This window comes from Cyprinodon tularosa, unplaced genomic scaffold (genome assembly GCF_016077235.1).
Source record: "Cyprinodon tularosa strain WSP-4 unplaced genomic scaffold, ASM1607723v1 ctg571, whole genome shotgun sequence".
Taxonomy (NCBI): domain Eukaryota; kingdom Metazoa; phylum Chordata; class Actinopteri; order Cyprinodontiformes; family Cyprinodontidae; genus Cyprinodon; species Cyprinodon tularosa.
This window is the reverse complement of record NW_024039309.1, coordinates 792183-811252: the sequence shown is the minus strand read 5'-3', so window position 1 is coordinate 811252 and position 19070 is coordinate 792183. Positions and strand designations below refer to the sequence as shown.

Genomic DNA, 19070 nt, shown 5'->3' with positions numbered 1-19070 from the left:
GATCTAATTATTCTATGTTTTAGTGAAAGTTGTCACAACGTAAAGGATTGTCCATCCCTGGTTTAAACATCAATGTGCAAATAAATCAGTTGCTTTTATCTTATATTAATAATACTAGTTAGGTTTATGGACCAATGACTAGACTGCAGTGTTGAGCAGTTGGCAGCATTATTGCCTTGCAGTGGGAAAGAAAGTATCCAACTATTCACCCCAGTTAAATAAACAGAGATTGATGGATTTCACTCAGTTGGCACTTTATTTTCATATCTTTGCAAAGAGAGCAATTCATCATACAGCCCTTACTGCTCTGTATTCAGCCCCGTTCTGCCTGGGCAGAGTGTGTTCCCCTGACTTACAACAATGGAGAGTAGTCAGAGCTAAAAAAACAAATTACAGACACTTTGGTGAAGCAGTTACCATGTTATGAATAAACCTTGAGAAAGAATCTGGCTTGTTGTGGGAAGAAGCTTTGTCTGGTCAACAAACATCCTCATGTAGATAATGGTGTGGCCTTGCAGGTGAAACAGGCTGAGTGGAAACTTTTATAGTGAGTAAATAGGATAAATTGATATATAAAATAAGAAAAATCAAAATTTTCCGACCATTCGCTGTCTTTCTGGAGGTTGTGCTGTTGTGCACACGGATGAATGAAACGCAGCGTAAGAACAAATGACTTACTTTAGTTTAAATACAAACACAGTGTTACAGTTTAAATGTTTATTTAGTGAGTAGATCTGGAAAAAAGTATTAGGAAGTGAAAATTATTTAATTTGACCTCCTATCCTTCCTACAGTCCGTATTGTAACTGATCCTCATTAATGTTGCGTTTCTTATGATTTTATAATTCTCAAAAGCCATTATTTAAACAAACTAATTAAATTACAAAATATGTTTCTCAATTTTACCCCAAATATATGCAGGCGAGAAATGTTACAGCAGGCATCTATTTTAGACTCAAAGCATTAGTTAGAGCTATATTTAACAATAAACCAGCTGCCTGCAGATGATCCTTTTTTATTAAGTTAATTTAAATTTAAATCCTCCTAAGAAGGATTTATTTATTTTACCCCTCTTGTTTCCTTCCTACATTAAAAACAGATTTTTGGTTATTATAATTTTAGCTCCCAGATCATTGAAACTAGTTTAAAATAAGGGTTTAATCATAGATAGTGAATCACTGCTCATAATGCAGGCTCTCTGGTGTTAATGTCACTTTAAATTTGTGTTCCTGGTGGAAAGAAACCACTAGGTGGCGCTAGATGTTCACTAAAACACAAATACATTCATTGCCCAACTGATTTCCTTTGAAGTTTTAATAAGGAAATAAAATGTATGAAGAAAGGAAACTATTGATGAGTGGAAAATGTCATCCATGTTCTATTTTTTTTTAAGAATACAGTACAAACTTTATTTAAAATGATTACAGTAAAAATACTAGATAAACACAAAGTAGTTCAAATTAAAATGTAAAAAGCCTTTAATAAAAAAAAACGGAGAACACATCAAATCCTCATTTAAAAAAAATACTTTTGACTTCTGTGAAATTTTACTAAACGTCAACAGGTCCAGGGATGTGAAATATGTTTATTTTCACTCTGAATTAAATGTTTGTTTTGATTGAATGAAATATTAAAGCATATTAGATTCCCACCGTGGTTAAAAGTGGAGGCATGTGCCCTTTGACCTCCAGCCACTGACGCTGGAGATGGAAGCAGGCAGCTGTCAGGCTGAGGACCTTCGCTGAAACACTTCAGGAGCTTTCTGAGCAGGACGACTGGCAACATGGACGAAGTGGACAACCTGTTCAACCCCAGGTACAGAGCCCTGCTTTGGTTTCTCCTCCATGTCTCTGAACACTTGTTTCTCTACTGACACCAAATTAAACCTTTTTTCTTAGGGGGTCAGATAAGGTTTGGCTGCTCTGTTTTAATCCCTGCTATTATTCTGGTATCAGAGTTTTACCTTTAAGTCAGAAATTAGAAGAAAGTTTGAGTGGCCTTTCTTTTTATCAACATTAATGACTTCAGTTGTGTTTTTTATTTCTGTTTTGTTGTTCCTCTGTGTTCATGTTAGTGAGTCCTGCTAGTTCCAGATATTTTTAGCATCATAACCATTGCAGCTGTTCAGTCTCTGCATGTCAGCAGCCCTGCACCTGCTCTCTCTGTGGGTCTGTTTAGCTGCAGCGTGAGGTCATGCTTTTAAAGCTGCAACGTGAAAGGTCCTGACAGGACCATAATAAAGCCATCCTTCTGCACAAATGGCCACCGATCCAAAGCCTCCAACTCTACAACTTTAAGTATTTACATTTGATTGTTGGAGAGGGAAGCTGCATAAACAAGTTTTAATAGTTTGGATTGTGTATTTTATTTTTTTTATTTTCTATTAGTGAGAAAATTCATCTATTCAAACAGGAGGTTTAAAGCAAACTTTTCACCTTTTAAAAGATAAAAAAGTAGTTTTTAACATAAAGGTCTGTGTTTTTGGAAAGTCCAAATTCAATGATACATAGTTACAATGTAGATACATAGACAAAAAAGACAGATTTTGGTTTATAAATAAATCTTAAGTGGTACTAATCATGATACGTTAGAATTTCATCAGACATCTTAGTGATGCAGGTAATAATTAAATATGTTTGGGAAGCAGAGGTGTCAAATAACAAAATACAAATTCTTTGTTACCTTATTGGGTATCTATACTCTACTGGGGTAATTATTTTTAGATAACTTTTTACTTTTTTGCAATTATCTCTGCTTTCTACTCCTTACATTTTAAAATAGACTCGTTAGTTTTGTTTCATTTAAGCTTATTTTTGTTATGGTGTTTTACTATAATAATAAAAAAACCAACATCAAAGTAATTGGTTTCATCCATATAATTAATTTCTTATGCAAAGTTATGCAAAGTAAAATTCGACACTGCTACTATTAATTATAAAACTAGCAAACTTAGATATAAGGAAGTTATCGTCCAGAATTGTAGAAAAATGTTCCTTTAATAGGTTAGTAACCAGTATAAGGTTAAAGCTTCTGTCCTTAACATGTTTTCCTGCATTACGTTTACTTTTATTCTTTAAGTACTTTTAAAAATGGTACTTTTACACGTTTTCTTGAGTAAAAAGCTCAAGTTGAACCTCTAACTTCTGTAAAGTGTTTTAAACAGTAGGATTTCTATTTCTACTTGAGTAATTAACATTAATGATGGTAGAGAGATGGACTTCTTTGGTCTGGTATCTCAAACACCTACTGGAGGGTGAATTGGTGAACATATCCTAAATTAAATTAATTAGTTCATTAAAAGGACTCTGTACAACCTTAAATCAAGCTGAAGTACAGTTTAGCTATTTAATTGAGTTTTTCCTCTCAAATCTCGCTACAAGCGAGGAAAAACTCCCTTTTAACAGGAAGAAACCTCCAGCAGTACCAGTTTCAGTGTGAGCGGCCATCTGCTGAGGCCGACTGGGGTTCAAGGAGACAGAAGCAGAGATACAAAAGGCAGCTGTAAAAGGCGTCCCCGTCCAGGAAACACACAGCCAGGCAGACGAGCTCCGAGCCAGCTCCCATGTCAGGGGATGAAGAGAGCACATCCAGTTATTCACAGTCAGAGAAACAGGACTACACTGGAAAACAGGCAGATCTCCAGCATCTATAACGAAGGTGTTGATGGCAGCAGCACAGCTGATATTTCTCTCCAGGATGGAGTCACAGCCAAACAGGAACAGACCAGATGAAGCTACTATGAGAAAAAGCAGAGAGAGCAGAACGTTAGAGATTGAACTAACAGATTCTGCAGAGTGGGAGAATAGAGATAGAATGAAGCAGAATGATGAAAAAGAGGTCCCTATGTCCTCCAGCAGTCTAAGCCTATAGCAGCATATTAGACATATTACAGTAGCAGTACAGGGGATGAGCTGCATATGAGAAACAGACTGTTTGGAACATGACTTATTAGTATTACCTGTGACCTCCAGCAGATGGCAGCACAGCCTGGCAGCCACCTAACCACAGCCTGTAGGTCTAAATTAATCTCAGTATAAACCATTGATCCCAGTTAAAAAAAAATACACAAAGCTAATCATTAGGGTAACATAAAATCACAATAATATTTACATTATCAATGCTGCATATCAGGCTGACAGGAGAGGGTATAGGACAGTTTTAACACTTAAAACAGATTATAGTTGTGTAGAATTAGCATGTTTCTGCATAGCTACCCCTAAATAATCCCTATGAAACCAAACTGGGAGCACAATCACCTTTAGCCACCATTACGTTCCAGTAGATTATCTGTATTGGCTTTCTGATCTTTTGTGGAAACTGGTTTATGTTTGAAAGGAAGTAAAAAATGCATTTTAGTTGAGCAAATGGTGACAAATTCAAGGTTTTTCAGATTTATTCAATGTACCAGATTCATTTTTTTGTCATTTTTCTAATTACCTTATTTTCATACTTTTCTGCATAATATATTCATTTTTCTGATGTAATCTTTTTTCCTGGGGCTTTTAGAAAATTGTGCCTTTTTTGTTTTCATCTCTTCAAAAAAACTGAATCGAGAACAGATTTGAATTTGCAGCCTATTAATTAAACCTGCCCTGACCTTACGAGGTATTCAGATCCAACCACATCGATCGGCTATAGGCAGCGGTTACAGGCTGGGACGTCCTGATACGACCCGGATTGACCTGACATGATATCAGCAGGAATCGTCTGTTTATCGCTCATTTTTTAGTTTGTAATGTTAAAAAAAGCCTTTATCAGGTGATATTAGTCAGACAGAGAACAAAAACACATATGAGTGTTTATCAGGTTCTTATCAGACCAATTTCAGGTCAGATTATCCATAATTACAGACATGAATAAAAAAATGAAAACCCCCCAAAACCTGATATCAGTGAAATGGGAAATTAGTGTAAAAGAAAAATCTAATTGTTTAAAGTTTTGCAGGATTAAACATGTTTATTTTTACAGAGAGATTGTTATGCTGTTCTGAAGCATTGATTTACATCATAGCTCAAAACCACAAAAGCCTCAGTCCAGGAAGTCCTGGCGACCCGCTGGCTGCTAACAGTGGACACCGATCAGAGATGGACATCTTTTAATTATCCCTTCAAACTGTTTGTTTTCACAGTGATAAAACAGAAGTGATGTTTCTCTCCGGGTCACGATTTACATACTTAAATATAAATGATCAATTTAAGGTTAAGTAGAGACAGTCATCCTGTCCACCTGTCCACCTGTCTCCTTCTCTTCTCCTATTCTCCTGTCCTCCTACACGCTGTTTTCTGTCCCCCCTGGCCTCCTATCTTCCTGCCTTCTATCCTTCTGTCCTCTTGTCTTCCTATCCTCCTGTCTATCGTCCTCCTGTCCCCTTCTTTCCTCCTGTCTCCAGTCCACATGTCTTCCTATCCTCCTGTCCTCCTGTACTCATGTCTCCATCTCTCCTCCAGTTTATCTATCCTACGTCCTCCTGTCCTGTCCACTTATCCTCCTATGCACCTGTCCTCTGTCCTCCTATTGTCATGTCTCATGTCCTCCTTTCTCCTATCCTGCTGTCTACTTCTCTCCTGTTCACCTGTCCACCTGTCCTCCTGTCTCCTGAACTTCTGTGCTCCAGTCCTCCTGTCCTCCTTTGCTTCTGACCTCCTGTCCACCGTTCCTCCTGTCTCCCTCTCTTCTCCTGTCCACCTGACCTCCAATCCTTCTCCCCTCCTATCCTCCTGTCGTCCTGTCCACCTGTACTCCTGTCTCCTGACCTCCTGTCCTTCAATCCTCCTGTCCTCCTTTGCTTCTGACCTTCTGTCCACCTTTCCTCCTGTCTCCCTCTCTCCTCCTGTCCACCTGACCTCCAATCCTTCTCTCCTCCTATCCTCCTGTCTCCTGTCCTCCAATCCTCCTGTCCTCCAGTCCATCTGGTGTTACAGGAAGCAGCTCCAGCTGTATGACTTCATATCCATTAACTCTGACATTTAGCTGTGTGTGCAGCCCTGCAGCAAAGCCACAGCCCTCCATGTCCTCTCAGATACCGTCTACATAAACACCTGATCTAATCGTCTGTGACATCATCGTCTTTCTGATTTGAATAAAGGTGTTTAACCAGGGACAGTCGCTCAGACCAACGTTAGACAGAAGCTCCTCCCATTAGTGACGTTAATCAGCTTGTGTGTCTCAGTCAGACTGAACTTGTTGGAGGAGACCAACTCATAATTAATCTAAACTTCAGGGATGATATTTCATAATTAAGATCCTCTTAGTTTAGAGATATTTTATGACTATTTATAAAATAGCAACACAAATTAAAAACATTTATAAGTATTATGGATTCACAGAGAACCTTTACATCTGTCCTCTTTCTACTCATGCTTTGTTGTTTCGTGTCTGTTTTTCAGCCTTGCAGCCGCTCTGAAGAAACTGGACCCCGAGGATGGAGAGCAGATCATGGAGTATTTAAAAACTCACGCACTGCTGAGCAGAGAAAAAGCCTGTAAGACCTCAATCTGTGGAAGTGTGTTTGAGATGACCGGGTATCAGGTCAGAGGTCAGCTCTGATGTTTCCATCCACGTTCAAATTGAGTCATTAAGTGATTTCCATCATTTCCCAACATGTTTTTACCATGTTAGTTAGTTTCCAACCTTGATTATTGATTTTCCCGGAGTGCAATGCACCACTTCCTCAGGTGGTCCCATAACCCATCAGCATAACGGTGTAGCATCCTACTCAGCCATCGCCACCTACAGCAAGGCGGTCTGTACGGGACCATCCTTCTACCACCACCATGTTTGATGGAGGTTATGCTGAACAACAGCCTCTAAGAAAACAACTATGGTTTCTGAAGTCCATGGAATATTTCCCAGATGCCTGATCATTCAGATGTAATTTGACCAAAGAGGGAGGGGTATTGTTGTTCTTTTGGAGAAGAAAACTTCTGGCCTTTGAACTCCTCGATGCCATCCAATCTGGTCTGCTAAGTTCACTGGTCTGCAGATGCTGAGATGTTTTTCTTTTTTTGCTTTTATGACCTCCTGGGTAAGGGGATCAACGTAGAGGAACATGATTGAGCTCACCCTAACTTTAAGGCTGAATCCCAAACCGGCCCATAAACCATAACCCTCTGTTGGCGTGTTCCTACGGAGGCTCTGCCATTTTAAGGGCCATCCCAAACCATGTGGGTAGGGGGGGTGGACTGTTAAGGCTTTAAATAGCGAAGCTGTGTCCAAATGTCCTAGCCTCGTGAGACCATCCTGATCTCGTGAGCTTTCAAGGTTTAACTCGCAGATCAGTCTGGAGACTCTCCGTTAAAGAAAATTTGGAGCCGTTCACCAAACCAACGTCCAATCAGCGTTGGCTTTGAGGCGGGTTGAGGTGTGACGCAACGAGAAGCGCGACAGTTCGGTCTAAAGAACATGGCGGCTTCAGCCGATGAAACTAGCGTTAGCGTTGCTATCGAGCAAGTTTTATCGGAATTACAGAGTATTTTTTCACTGAAAGAAGAGCAAAACACTGCTCTGGAGGCTTTTCTCAGAGGAAAAAATGTTTTTGCTCTTCTCCTGACTGGTTTCAGCAAGAGTAGCCTGGCTGTTAGTACGTCATATGCTTCGTTGATCTGATTGGTTTATTTGGCCCGTCTATCACCAACATAGGCCAATCAGCTAACCAGTATTTTCGCCCCTTCCCAAAATTACTTCAACGGAAGGTTTCCAGATGTATATGCGGAGCAAATCCATCTGGCGGAGTCAGGTTATAAATTTCCACCCTAACCCGTCAATCACTATATAGAGCGGGGACTATATAGTGGACTTTATAGTGAACTCAGTTAACTGACTGTTCAGACAGATGATCACTACTTTTTGCTCCACCTTGGTTTCGTAAGTCCGCCTCCCTGCACGGCGCCTGCACCATCTTTATTCTTTATTGCCGCCACAACAAATCCCATGACGTTATGCAAGGAGAGCTCTTGTAAAGCAATCTGGGATATATCTGCTCATCTAGTGACCATGGATGATCACTACTTTTCAAGGTGCATTGTGGGAAATTTCGAGTCAATTTTCATCCCCTAGATTAGGGGTAACTGATTAAAAATCAGTGGGGTTTGAATAAAGAAAATCATGAACCAGAGACGTTTTTAATTATAATCTGTAACTTTAAACATAATTTAACACTGAAATAAAATGAGGTGTTTATGAATCCATGTTATACATTGAATTTTAAATAAAAATATATATATATAAAAAGACAATTTTTCGATTTTAAAATCTAAAGTGTTTTTTTAAGTAGAGAATAACAATCGTTCAGTTTGGTATATAGACAATTTCCTGATTAACATATTTTATAAAACACCTGGCCTGATATTTTTATTTTTTTTTCTGTCTTAATGTTGGCAGTGGGCTTTATTCTGCCCTGCAAGGCTTTAAACCTGGGTTTGAATGGAGACTAAGCCATTCTCAAGCACATATCAAGGAGCTCATTTTGAGCCTGGATCCAGATTTATTTCTGATTTTGTTCATGGTGGAGAATCCTGCTTCACAGCAGCAGGTTGAGCCAAACATCCTCTAAATGTGCAGGGTCATCTTTGAGCACCATTTCACTTTTCTTTCACCAGTTCACCACAGTTCTTCCAGCAGTCCACACTTTCTCTGCTCTCTTTTTCTCATCATCTTCTCCTTCTTTCCCATCGCCCGGCTTGCCACAGGTTTGCCTGCTGTGTCTAAAAGTAGCAGCAGCAGCAACCCAGACTGACAGCAGCTCATTGAATCATTTGTATCACATCCTGGTGCTGGAGGATCCGGAGGGTTTTACCGTATTAACAGGAGAAGCAGCGCAAGTGAATTTAGACACTGACACACGGACAACATGCAGTAATTTATAAATGCTTTAAATCAGGCGGGTCTGGATTAGCCAGCAGGTGGGACCGGATCCGGACCTCTGCCCAAGATGTTTGGACACTAATTTAAAATGGCGTAGCCACTATGTAGTGCCCTATATAAGGACTAGGGCGGATGTTTGGACACAGGCCGAGTCTGCATCAGTGCAGGCTCATCGGAATTTGGCAGTGGGTGTAACGGCAAACTAGTAATGGAGTAAACACATTCCTCAAAATATAAGTATCAATGGTTTGCTGCATCTTCATCACACACACAGAAAATGACAAGTTAGAAAAATGAAAAAATGTCTTTAATCCCTAAATGGAAGGTCCTCTCTGAAATAGTTTTATTTGACTTGCTAGAATTATTTTTAAGAAAATGGCAAATGCACCTGCGCCACGGAGCTACAGCCACCAGCATGCAGTGTTACTTTGTTGGCATAGCAACGACTGCTTTCCCTTTTCCTTGGAGGGAAGAGGCCGTCCCATTCACATTTATACCCCCTACCTCCAATCCAGGCTCCTTCCTGAGCTATGAGTGTGACTGAACTGACTGCTCTGCTCTTGCTTCACAACAGGACCAGCATTACTCTATGTGTCCATCTCCAAATTCATCCTACAATAACAAAGCATCTAGATGTCAAATAAAATGTAAAAATGTTAATGCTGCTTATTACAAACACTTTGCACTTGGATAGCTTTATTACCAATACAGTCTCTCTCCAGTCTAATACTGACGATAGGTCCAGTCCCCTTTGCGTCAGATACTGAAGTAATGAGAGTACCCTGTTCATTATTTATTGATGCTCAGAGTGCATGATGGGTTGTTGGAGTAACTTGCCAAGAAGTTACCATGAATTGTAAAGTAAAAACCTACCACTAACCTATTCCTAACCCTAAAACTAAAGAATCACTAGAATAAATGTCACTATATACCCCTAAAGCTACCAAACTAGCTTTTTAAGGCTAAAATCTAAATAACTTTTTGTTGCGGGTCAGGAGATACAATGTCCCAGCCTGTCCTTTACCCTGGGCAGCCTTTTAAAATGAGAGAGGTACTCCCGTTGGGTTTGTATGTAATGTCAGCATGATGTCACGGTGGGATGGAGGTCTTCGAGGACCTAAATCCAGAGATCAGGAGAACGAGGTGAATCCTTTAGATTTAATGAGTAACTGCGGAAAAATCCAAAAATCCAAATGACCAGAAATCATCAAGGGAAACTCATGCAGGGAGCCAGAGATGACAAAGCAACAAACAACAACAAGGAACCAGCACTGAGTGACTGCAGACGTGGAGTATATAAGGGGAACAGAACAAAGGATGAACTAATGAGCTGAATAAGGAGCAGGTGTGAGTGGAAATAACTAGAAAGAAGCCAAGGGAAAGGAAACAAGTATAAGGGGTCAACAGAGATGACTAAAGACTGCTTGAATATTACGGAAAATAAACCAAAGATCAACAAAAAAGAATAAATAAAAACTAGAAACGCAGAGTCCCAAAGATGAGAACCATGGGGACACATGGGGGCTTTGACCAAGCGTCAGTGTTGGACCAGTTGGGAGTGAGAATGTGTTGAAATAACACCAAACACAGCAGAAATCTGTAATGAGGGAAAACAGTTTTAGACCTCTGAATATTGAAAAGGTAGTAAACTGCCTTGTGGTTGAAATTACAATGTGTGTGTTGCAGTGCTTCAAGCGTCCGTTAGAGAGCAGAAGAAGCTGCTGGTTGAAAATGGCAAACTGAAAAAGGACATCGAACAGCTGAGAGGTCAGCTGCAGGACAAACAGAAGAGACGGAGCGGTATGACACCAAAACCAACCAATGATTGACATTAAAATGACACCGGACAGCTTAACTTTGGCTGTTTAAGGAAAACTTAGGCAGATCCTACACTCAATAAGCACCTTTAAAGATGATTTCATACACAACTCAACCATTTCCCCTTTCTTCCAGCCAAGGCTGTGCTGTCTCAAGCCCCACCTCCTCATAGTGTAAGCCCCGCCCACACCAAACCTGAAGGTGGATCCACCTCCCCGCCAAGAGCAACAGCTGGTGTTCCTTCAAACCCCCCTCCCTCTGCCTCCTTAAGCGACGTTAAAGACAGACCAAGCAGAAGGAGGAGAGGAGAGAAGAAAGGTACACTGCAAAAATAATATAGAAATAAGCAAAACATTTTAATTAAATTAAAAGTATTTACACTTAATTTAAGTAGGTAAATAAGATGATTTGACAATAGAATGAGTATTTTTACTGTTAAAATAAGATAATTATATATTATTCACTTGAAATAAGACAATGTCATTGTTTTTTTCTTATTTAAAATATAAATTGTCTTATTCAATTGGCAAAATGTCTCACTTTCCTCCTCAAATTAAGAAAAATTTCACTTATTTAAAGAAAAAAATACTTTTTTGTATTTCAATTGTTTTCAGTGTAAGAATAAACCAAGATGGAGTTAAAGTAAAAGTAAAAGATTAACACATTTGTATCTGTCTTTTAGTGCGTGCCAACACAGACACGCTCACTCTGGGGGAGGAGTCTCAAATTGATGCGTCACGCCTGGATCTGCGTGTTGGAAGAATCCTGAGCATCCGTCGCCATCCACTGGCTGAAACCATGAGTGTTCAGGAGGTGGATGTGGGAGAAAACAGCCCCCGGACGGTCGTCACCAAGATGGGAGGGGGGAAAGATCTCGACCAGGTGATGATTTTTATCATGCTTATATATGACGGCCATTAAAAACCTTTTTGATTAGCTGGAGTATAAAATGATATCATGATGACTTATTTACGAAAAAAATCATAAAATATAGTATTATTTTCATCAAATATTATTATTAAATTATTTGAACAAATATTCTAAATGAGTTTCTCAACCGACGAATAATTTCCCAATATTTTTATACCTTTGAATAGCACCCATGCATGTATGGTATTACATTACGGTAGAATGATTTCAACAATATTAATAGTGTGCCAATTTTAGTAAAGTATTTTTTACCTCATCTCTAAATATAAAGTGTTTTTAAGACCTTATTTCAAAGATATTAAAAAAGTTAAACAGGAATATTTAATAAATTAGCCATTAAAATATTTATTTGGAGGGTTGAAAACAGAAATTGAGTAAATAACATGATGATAATTAATGAATTTGACGAAATAGACAAATTTTCACAGAAGAAAGTCACCTGGTTATGCACTGTTTCTGTCACTACCATCAGAAAAATGATTCAGGACCATTAAACACAAAACAATAGACATTTTCTGTTTTAAATGCTGTAAAAGCAATCTTTCTCCTGTATTCAGCCAACCTCTGCTAACACCCCCAAATACAACACCAGCCCATTTTATAAAGTGACTCAGAACAAGCTGCACTTTATTTAAATACTACATGCTGCTATATTATTAGTACATCTCTTTTCTAATGATGTTTATATTTTCTAATGTTTTTTTGGAAGTTGAAAGAGTGATAATATGTTGTGTCTTTTTTTCTTAGGGTGTTTCATATCATTTGTCCTATAAGGATGCTTATTTTTCCATATTTTCCCTGTTTTCTATGTGTTCCTGCTGAGCCGGGTTTCTCAACAAATATCCTATTATAGCCTCATAATGAGAATAAAGATTCTTGATTTTATAGAAAACTGTATTTGTCTAGTAGGTAGAGTTGCCAACCGTCCCTTGAAAAATAAAATTGTTCCGTATTTAGAAATAGAAGTACCTGTCCCGTATATATTGGAAAGGGAACGCATTTTGCCCGTATTACTGGGAGAGTAAAAAAGTAATCAGTAAAAAGCTAATGGAAAATGAAGAACAAGGGCACATTAGATACAAAAATTACGGTAAACTTGTTCCAGGGCCGTGTCCTACGTTGTGACCAATGAGCTGACAGCATACATGTAACGAATACTATGTATTCATTGTTTTATATTCATTATTACAGTTTGAAGTTAAGCAGGACAGGCTTATGTTTAAGATACTGATTTTATTCAACAAAGTTTGTATTAAAGTGAATACTCTGCTTACCGATATTTACGCTATTGTGTTCATGTCACTCCCAAGTATGCAATATATTATATAATATATAAAAAAAAGAATCACCACGCCAGCAGGGGTAAAGGCAATCAGGTCAGCTCACACGCATATGAGGTGTCCCTTTTTTTTCTTTTTAGGGAGTTCGCAACCGTACTAGTAGGCCTAACCCATGCTAGCGGCTAATTAGTCAGGCTAACACCCAGCTCTCAAAATAATAACAGCTACAGTGGGAATTAGTTGCTAACTGCAAATTAGAGTGGCGTTAACAGCAATTGTAAACATTTCAACAGGTACTAACAGGCTAACAGGAGAATAAAATGCTTACTGAAGTCTAGACATAAGCTAACAACCAAAAGAAATCAAGCTAACAGATAACATACACTGAGTTAAGGCTTAAATATTCATAAATTATCTTAATTGCGAGTTTTTTTTCCCCTTTTCTTTATGTTAATTTAAAAAAGTGATATGATTTTCTCCCACTAGCTTCAAGGCTCTCTTGGAGTGTTTCTATGCAACGTAAAGGCCTCAAAAATGAGGGGCGTGGCCTCACAGGGCCGCCTCATATGTTGCTCCGCTTCCGACGACAGCATTGAGCCTCTGGTTCCGCCTGCAGGCTCCGCCCCTGGAGACAGAATCACCTTCTTCAACTATCCTGGTAACTACGGTGACAGCGTTCATGCATTGTAAAGCCAGATGGTCATCATCAGCTTTTATGATGGCTGATATATCTGAACAGGTGACAACATTACGACCTCATGTGTGTTTTAGGCGAGCCGGATCGAGAGCTTCCATCCAAACTGAAGATCTGGGAGCTTCTGCTGCCTGATCTGCAGGTGGACAGCAAGGGTGTGGCCAACTATAAAGGCTGTGGGTTTGAAGTGAAGGGGAAGGGACTGTGCAGAGCTCCCTCTCTCACTAACTGCACAATCAGATAGAGGAAGGCCCAATGGGCTTTGTTTTGCCTATGGATGATTTGACTGAAAACTGCTGGTACAGGTTGATAGATTGAAGTATGTTCCTTCTTTTAGTGTGAAAGCATAAAAAAAAACAATAAATAATTTGACAAAAATATCATGTTTTGTTTGTTTGCTTTTATTTAAGTAACAATAGTATGGGTGATTATGTTTTATTGATACTGCTTTCACTAGAGTGTCTTCAAACATGCAAGTAACAAACAAGTAGTAGGGAATTCATGTTTAAATGTCAAATAATTCTGGCTTAAACATTTATATGAATGTACTCTTTATCAGGCCATACTTCCCCAAAACTTAGAACATTTCTATTTAAAAACGAAAAATGTTCTGTGGGTTTTTTTCGTTATCTTATGCAGGCCAGTTAGTTATACATCAGCTTGTACGCCTAAATTCGGCCAATCAGATATCTCCAGTCATCTGTCAATCAAAATTTTTTTTGGTCATAGCATCTTGATTCATATGTCGCAGCTAATATACGCAACGGTTGAAATAAGAATCATTTCCTTTCCCATTGAGTTCCGTCCCAGTGTTCACAGGGATGGACGTCTGTGTCTTCAGCAGGCGTAGAGCTAACAGAACTGGCAGCGTTGCGAGGCAAGGGCTCAAACATGTACGGCTGGAAGCCTTCTACACCAAACCAAGCTTCTGCCGCCCTGGCGTCCTCTTCCACAACATCTTCGTCCCCGCTTTCCTCCTCTAAATAAAAAATGGATGACGGAGGAGACTCATCCACGACCTTCGACACTAAACTCTCCTCCTCTTGCATGTTTCCGCTGTCCATAGCGTTCCTTGACAGCGTCGTTTCTAAGTCACCAATTTAGTGCTACTTGGTCCCAGTGGAATTTCCCATTGGGAACCTACTAGCACTAAGTTGCTAACTGGTTAGCAAGATGCTTCCGACAAACTGGTCACAATCAAACTTGTTTGCAAACCTTATGCCACAACAATCCCGCCCCCTTGATAAACGACCAATCACATTCACTTTATTCACTCGTGTAAAGTCGGGCACCACTCGGGAGAATTCAGAAATGCAACGGTTGGAACAGCCGCTTCCTTATGACTTTAAAATGACGATCTATATGCACTTTTCACAATATACCTAAATTCATGGACATAAAAATTGGTTTAAAGCTACAGTGTGTAATAATTACAGGGATATACAGTCAGAAATGTAATATATTATACATAACTATGTTATTTATCATTATCTACGAGCTCAGCCTCTTAACCTTAATATTTGCGTTGCCTTAGAATTCGTTATTTATAATTACATAGGAGTGGGTCTCGCAGCCATGGAGGCAGACATCTTTGCGCTACGGCAGCGCAGAGCCAACAAACTAGCGATTGCGAGATCGCCCATTACGCTCGAAAGTAACTACGGCAAGTTGAGAGAGATGAACTGAGACGGTACTGAAATCTATACCCTACACAGACTAATGAAATACTATCTGTAAAATTATCTTTGTAAACAAACCTCATCACTTGAGAAGGTAGGTGATGCGGACATCGTGGAAGACATTTTGTCCCGTAACGCTCGCCGTACTGTTGGGGGGGGAGAAGCGGTGGGGGGGAGATGTTCATGTTGCTGCAGTCTGCAGTCTGGACGTTAGATGTCGCTGAAAATTACACACTGTAGCTTTAAAAGCTAGCTGCCATAATCAGTGTATATTTATATATTTAAATCTAAGGCTAAGATTGAAGTAACAGATGTTTAAAGTTCAAACACGTTCACTAATGTATTCTAACTCCAAATTAGCAAATGAGAAATTAAACTGGACACTCAAAGTCCTCCGGGTTTCTGACAGACTGACTAGTCTGGCCTAAACCTCAGAGCTTTGTGATGATTCTTTGCCGATAGTTGGAGAAGTTTGTCTCTCAGCGGGCGGCCTCTGACTGATGGCCAGTCAGAGTTGTTGTCCAGAAAAAAGGCCCCACCCCTAGCCTCTTTAGCCAGAGTGCGCAGCCAATCGGAGGTCTGGGAGAGGTAAACGGACGGCTGAAGCCCTGCCTCTCCCAGATGATCAGCATGTGTGAATACCAGCATGGCGTGATCACGCCACTCTGGACCGAAGAGACTCTGAAAGGAAAAGGAGAAAGCAACATAAATTTTGTTGTACAACATCATCCTTAGAAGGTTTCAAGTCCAACAGAATCTAGTGGTAAAGTACAACATGTGCTGGAGGCAAAAGAAGAAGTTTATTTATTTTCCTTCTTGACTCTCATAGAAGGAGGACATTTTTTCTCTGTCTCCTAATCCCTCTCTGTATATCCTGCTTAGCTTCTGTGTCTTGTCTTCTGTTGGAGCCTCTCTTCAAATATCTTCCCAAAACCTGCAAACTGAATCGTGGATCTGTTTGGCTGTTCTCTTAACGAAATTGATCGAATTTTCTCTACGGGGAGTGTCCAGATGGGACGTTTTTCTCCGGGTACACAATGGATTCTAGACAGCATTGAAAGATTGTGTGCCTGACGATGATACCTGTTGAGGTCATAGAGGATTCCTACATAATTGGATTTTTCATAACATGATTTCTACTGTTTGGAATTGGTGGATACCTGGCATATTGTGAAATTTGAAAGATGTTGGGGACTGTTTTGGCCAGTGTCAGGCTACCTGGAATGTACAAGGAGATCTGCAGAGCTATCAACACTCAGACTGAGATGTTAAGGAAGCAGAACTGTAAACTGGATGCAATGGCATAATCTTGGAGACACTTATAAGCTCATATCTTGACAGAGTGGATCATAAAAATCTGTTCTTTTGGGTTTCACCATGATGAGACTCCAGGAAAAACTCTGAAAGCTGGCAGAAAAAACATAACAGCCAGCCTGACCCAAACAATTTGCCTCTATCTGGAATTTGCCTCCCCACTGGCTTTAAAGGCCTTTATCTAAGTAACTCTGCTGGGGTGATATGTAAATATGAGCCTCTACCCCCTCCCTCCCCTGAAGACATCTGTGAAGCTGCCTTGTTGGTCAGATTATGAACTGTGACATCTATCAAGGACATTGACCCACGGCTTCATGGATATTCAGATATGATATATGCATCTAGAAATAAGTATAAATGTCTTAATTTAAGGGTATTTACCCTTAGTTTGAGTAGGTAAATGAGATAGTTTGCCAATGAAATGAGTGTTTTTACGCCTAATATAAGATAATTAGATAATATGCACTTGAAATAAGACAATGCAATTGTGTTTTCTTATTTTAAGTATAAATTGTCTTGTTCCATTGGCAAAATGTCTCTTTTACCTCCTTAATCCAAGAACAAATGCACTTATTTTAAGAAAAAGCTTCTCAATTCAAATGTCTGGATCCGCAGTGAGACATTTGAATTGAGAAAGCTTCCTGGAAGGGAACCGAAACGTCTTCAAACCTTGGAAACCAAGTCCAGTGGATTGTTTTTCAACTTTTACGGAATTACTATGACCTGGATGACTGAGAATCTTCATCAGCGTTGTGTAATTTTGTTCATTCATTTAAAAGGACAATGGCAAAACCTTGTTATAAGTATGTCAGCGCATTGGCCGTTAAAATGTCCTCTGCAGATGCAAAATAACATATGGAAAGGGCCAAGAGATGTTGATATTTCCTTTTCCGAAGTGAAATATCAATAATACTCATACCCTAACTATATGTTGTTGGGACAAAAACAATTTTGCTTTTAATTCAGCATTGAAAAAAGAACAAATGCTGGTACAAACTGGTACCAAGGCCAAATGATTGTTTTTTTCTTTGTGTGATAGTTAAATGCCGACCAAATTACATTGAAAGGTCAAATAAACTGAAATAACCAGCACAAAATACGATAGGACTGGATTATATAGCAATCCATATTAGGGTTTAAATTAGTAAAAGGGCAAAATATTGACATAAGACTAAAAAAGGCAAAGACTAACCAAAAAATTCCACATATATTGTTAGTACCTCTGCTTGATGCAGCAGTCGCGAGTTTTCATTCAGCTGATCCACTCTAACAACAACCACGACCACATGAACCCCATCAGTACAGAGCTCCTGCAGGCTCTGTGGGCGAAGCTTCGTTGGGGGTGTGTCCATAACTCTCAACATGAGGTCAGACTCCGCCCCCTGCCTTCTAAAAAAAGCAGAAAACTTCCTGCTTCGGACCCCTAGCTCTGCAGTCACGGGAACGCCAGAAACGGAGGTTCCTGTCTGAAATTCGTGTCCACCTGTAATAGTGAGAAATGTGGTCGGATTCATTCACACTCAAAACATCAAAACACGCACAAGAAGATGTTTTCAAGACTGACCAATAAGCGCGTTCCCCACAGAGCTCCGCCCACTCTGCCTCTCACCTAGCAACAGGACATTTAGAACAAGAACATCCTGTTGCTCTTCTCTTGTTTGAAAACCCAGCCAGCTTAGGATATTTCCACAGTGTTTATCATCCATCTGAGGAAACAACATGAAAGGTTTGCATTGTCTGATTCATCCAAGTCGCTTGTCAATATTCCAATATGTTCGCTCTGGAAATCAAACAAACCTCGATGCTTCCTTTCCATAAACCTCAGCTAAATGCAACTTTCTGGTATCAAGAATATTACTTGCTAATGAACGTTTTGAGTCCTCTTTTCTTTTTTTTATGATACCTTGAATCTTTAAATGAATAATAAATTTCAGTCTTACCCTTTGGTACCTCTGCTTGAGAAGCGGACAGGGACTCGTCCCCTTGTCTGGTCACTGTTAGGTATGTGTCTCTGCAGGAGTGGTTACAGGTTAAAGTATAACCAGTCTGACATATCTGCTCCACGCTCTGCAGCTTTATTGGGCCATAAAAGTAATAATTATCTTTGCATTTCCTCACACTGTAGCACTAATGTCTCTATCATCATGTGTTGTCCACTCTCTGGTTTTACTTTGGGATACAACTGAATTAAAATGGAAATGTTTTTATTTTAAAATGTGACCTGCTGTCAGAGTAACGCTACAGAGACTCAGTGGGACAAAGTCTAGATGCACAAAGAGCTATTGAGTCTGACTCCATCCTGAAATCATGATAACAGTTTATTACATCCACATGTTGCCATGATCTGGTTCCATTTATTAAACCTTGTAATTTATAGGCTGATATTTAAATAGAGTTGTTTGGGCTTAAACATTGGACCCACATCCCAAAAAAGGCTCAAAACATGGACCCTTACTAGAATTGCCCATGTTTATTAGTGCATGAATGCATTTGA

The 19070-nt window shown here is 39.5% G+C and overlaps 2 protein-coding genes across 2 annotated transcripts; one reads left to right on the top strand and one right to left on the bottom strand.

The window, feature by feature from the left end:
• Positions 1 to 1684: 1684 nt before the first annotated feature.
• aimp1b (aminoacyl tRNA synthetase complex interacting multifunctional protein 1b) lies at positions 1685 to 13963 on the top strand. Its single transcript, XM_038306088.1, has 7 exons — positions 1685 to 1814; positions 6386 to 6480; positions 10548 to 10661; positions 10815 to 10997; positions 11362 to 11561; positions 13376 to 13547; positions 13661 to 13963. Exons 1-7 carry the CDS (start codon positions 1783 to 1785, stop codon positions 13825 to 13827), a joined length of 963 nt encoding a protein of 320 aa, XP_038162016.1. The 5' UTR covers positions 1685 to 1782; the 3' UTR covers positions 13828 to 13963.
• Positions 13964 to 15512: 1549 nt separating this feature from the next.
• Positions 15513 to 18613, bottom strand: LOC119797140 (GTPase IMAP family member GIMD1-like). The gene is made up of 4 exons (XM_038306093.1): positions 18517 to 18613; positions 18141 to 18282; positions 17797 to 18059; positions 15513 to 15943 (listed from the first exon to the last, which is right to left on the bottom strand). The coding sequence occupies exons 2-4, from the start codon at positions 18280 to 18282 to the stop codon at positions 15677 to 15679; spliced, it is 672 nt and encodes a 223-aa protein (XP_038162021.1). The 5' UTR covers positions 18517 to 18613; the 3' UTR covers positions 15513 to 15676.
• Positions 18614 to 19070: the final 457 nt, after the last annotated feature.

What these genes read in the sequence shown, in the direction of transcription:
- LOC119797140 (XM_038306093.1), bottom strand. Translation starts at nt 18,282, where the DNA reads ATGGATGATAAACACTGTGGAAATATCCTAAGCTGGCTGGGTTTTCAA. An exon ending in TGTGGGGAACGCGCTTATTG is followed by an intron (nt 18,060 to 18,140) that starts GTCAGTCTTGAA and finishes TCACTATTACAG; the next exon opens with GTGGACACGAATTTCAGACA. An exon ending in GACTGCTGCATCAAGCAGAG is followed by an intron (nt 15,944 to 17,796) that starts GTACTAACAATA and finishes TTTTCCTTTCAG; the next exon opens with AGTCTCTTCGGTCCAGAGTG.
- aimp1b (XM_038306088.1), top strand. Translation starts at nt 1,783, where the DNA reads ATGGACGAAGTGGACAACCTGTTCAACCCCAG. An exon ending in GGGGGAAAGATCTCGACCAG is followed by an intron (nt 11,562 to 13,375) that starts GTGATGATTTTT and finishes TTCTCCCACTAG; the next exon opens with CTTCAAGGCTCTCTTGGAGT. An exon ending in CACCTTCTTCAACTATCCTG is followed by an intron (nt 13,548 to 13,660) that starts GTAACTACGGTG and finishes TGTGTGTTTTAG; the next exon opens with GCGAGCCGGATCGAGAGCTT.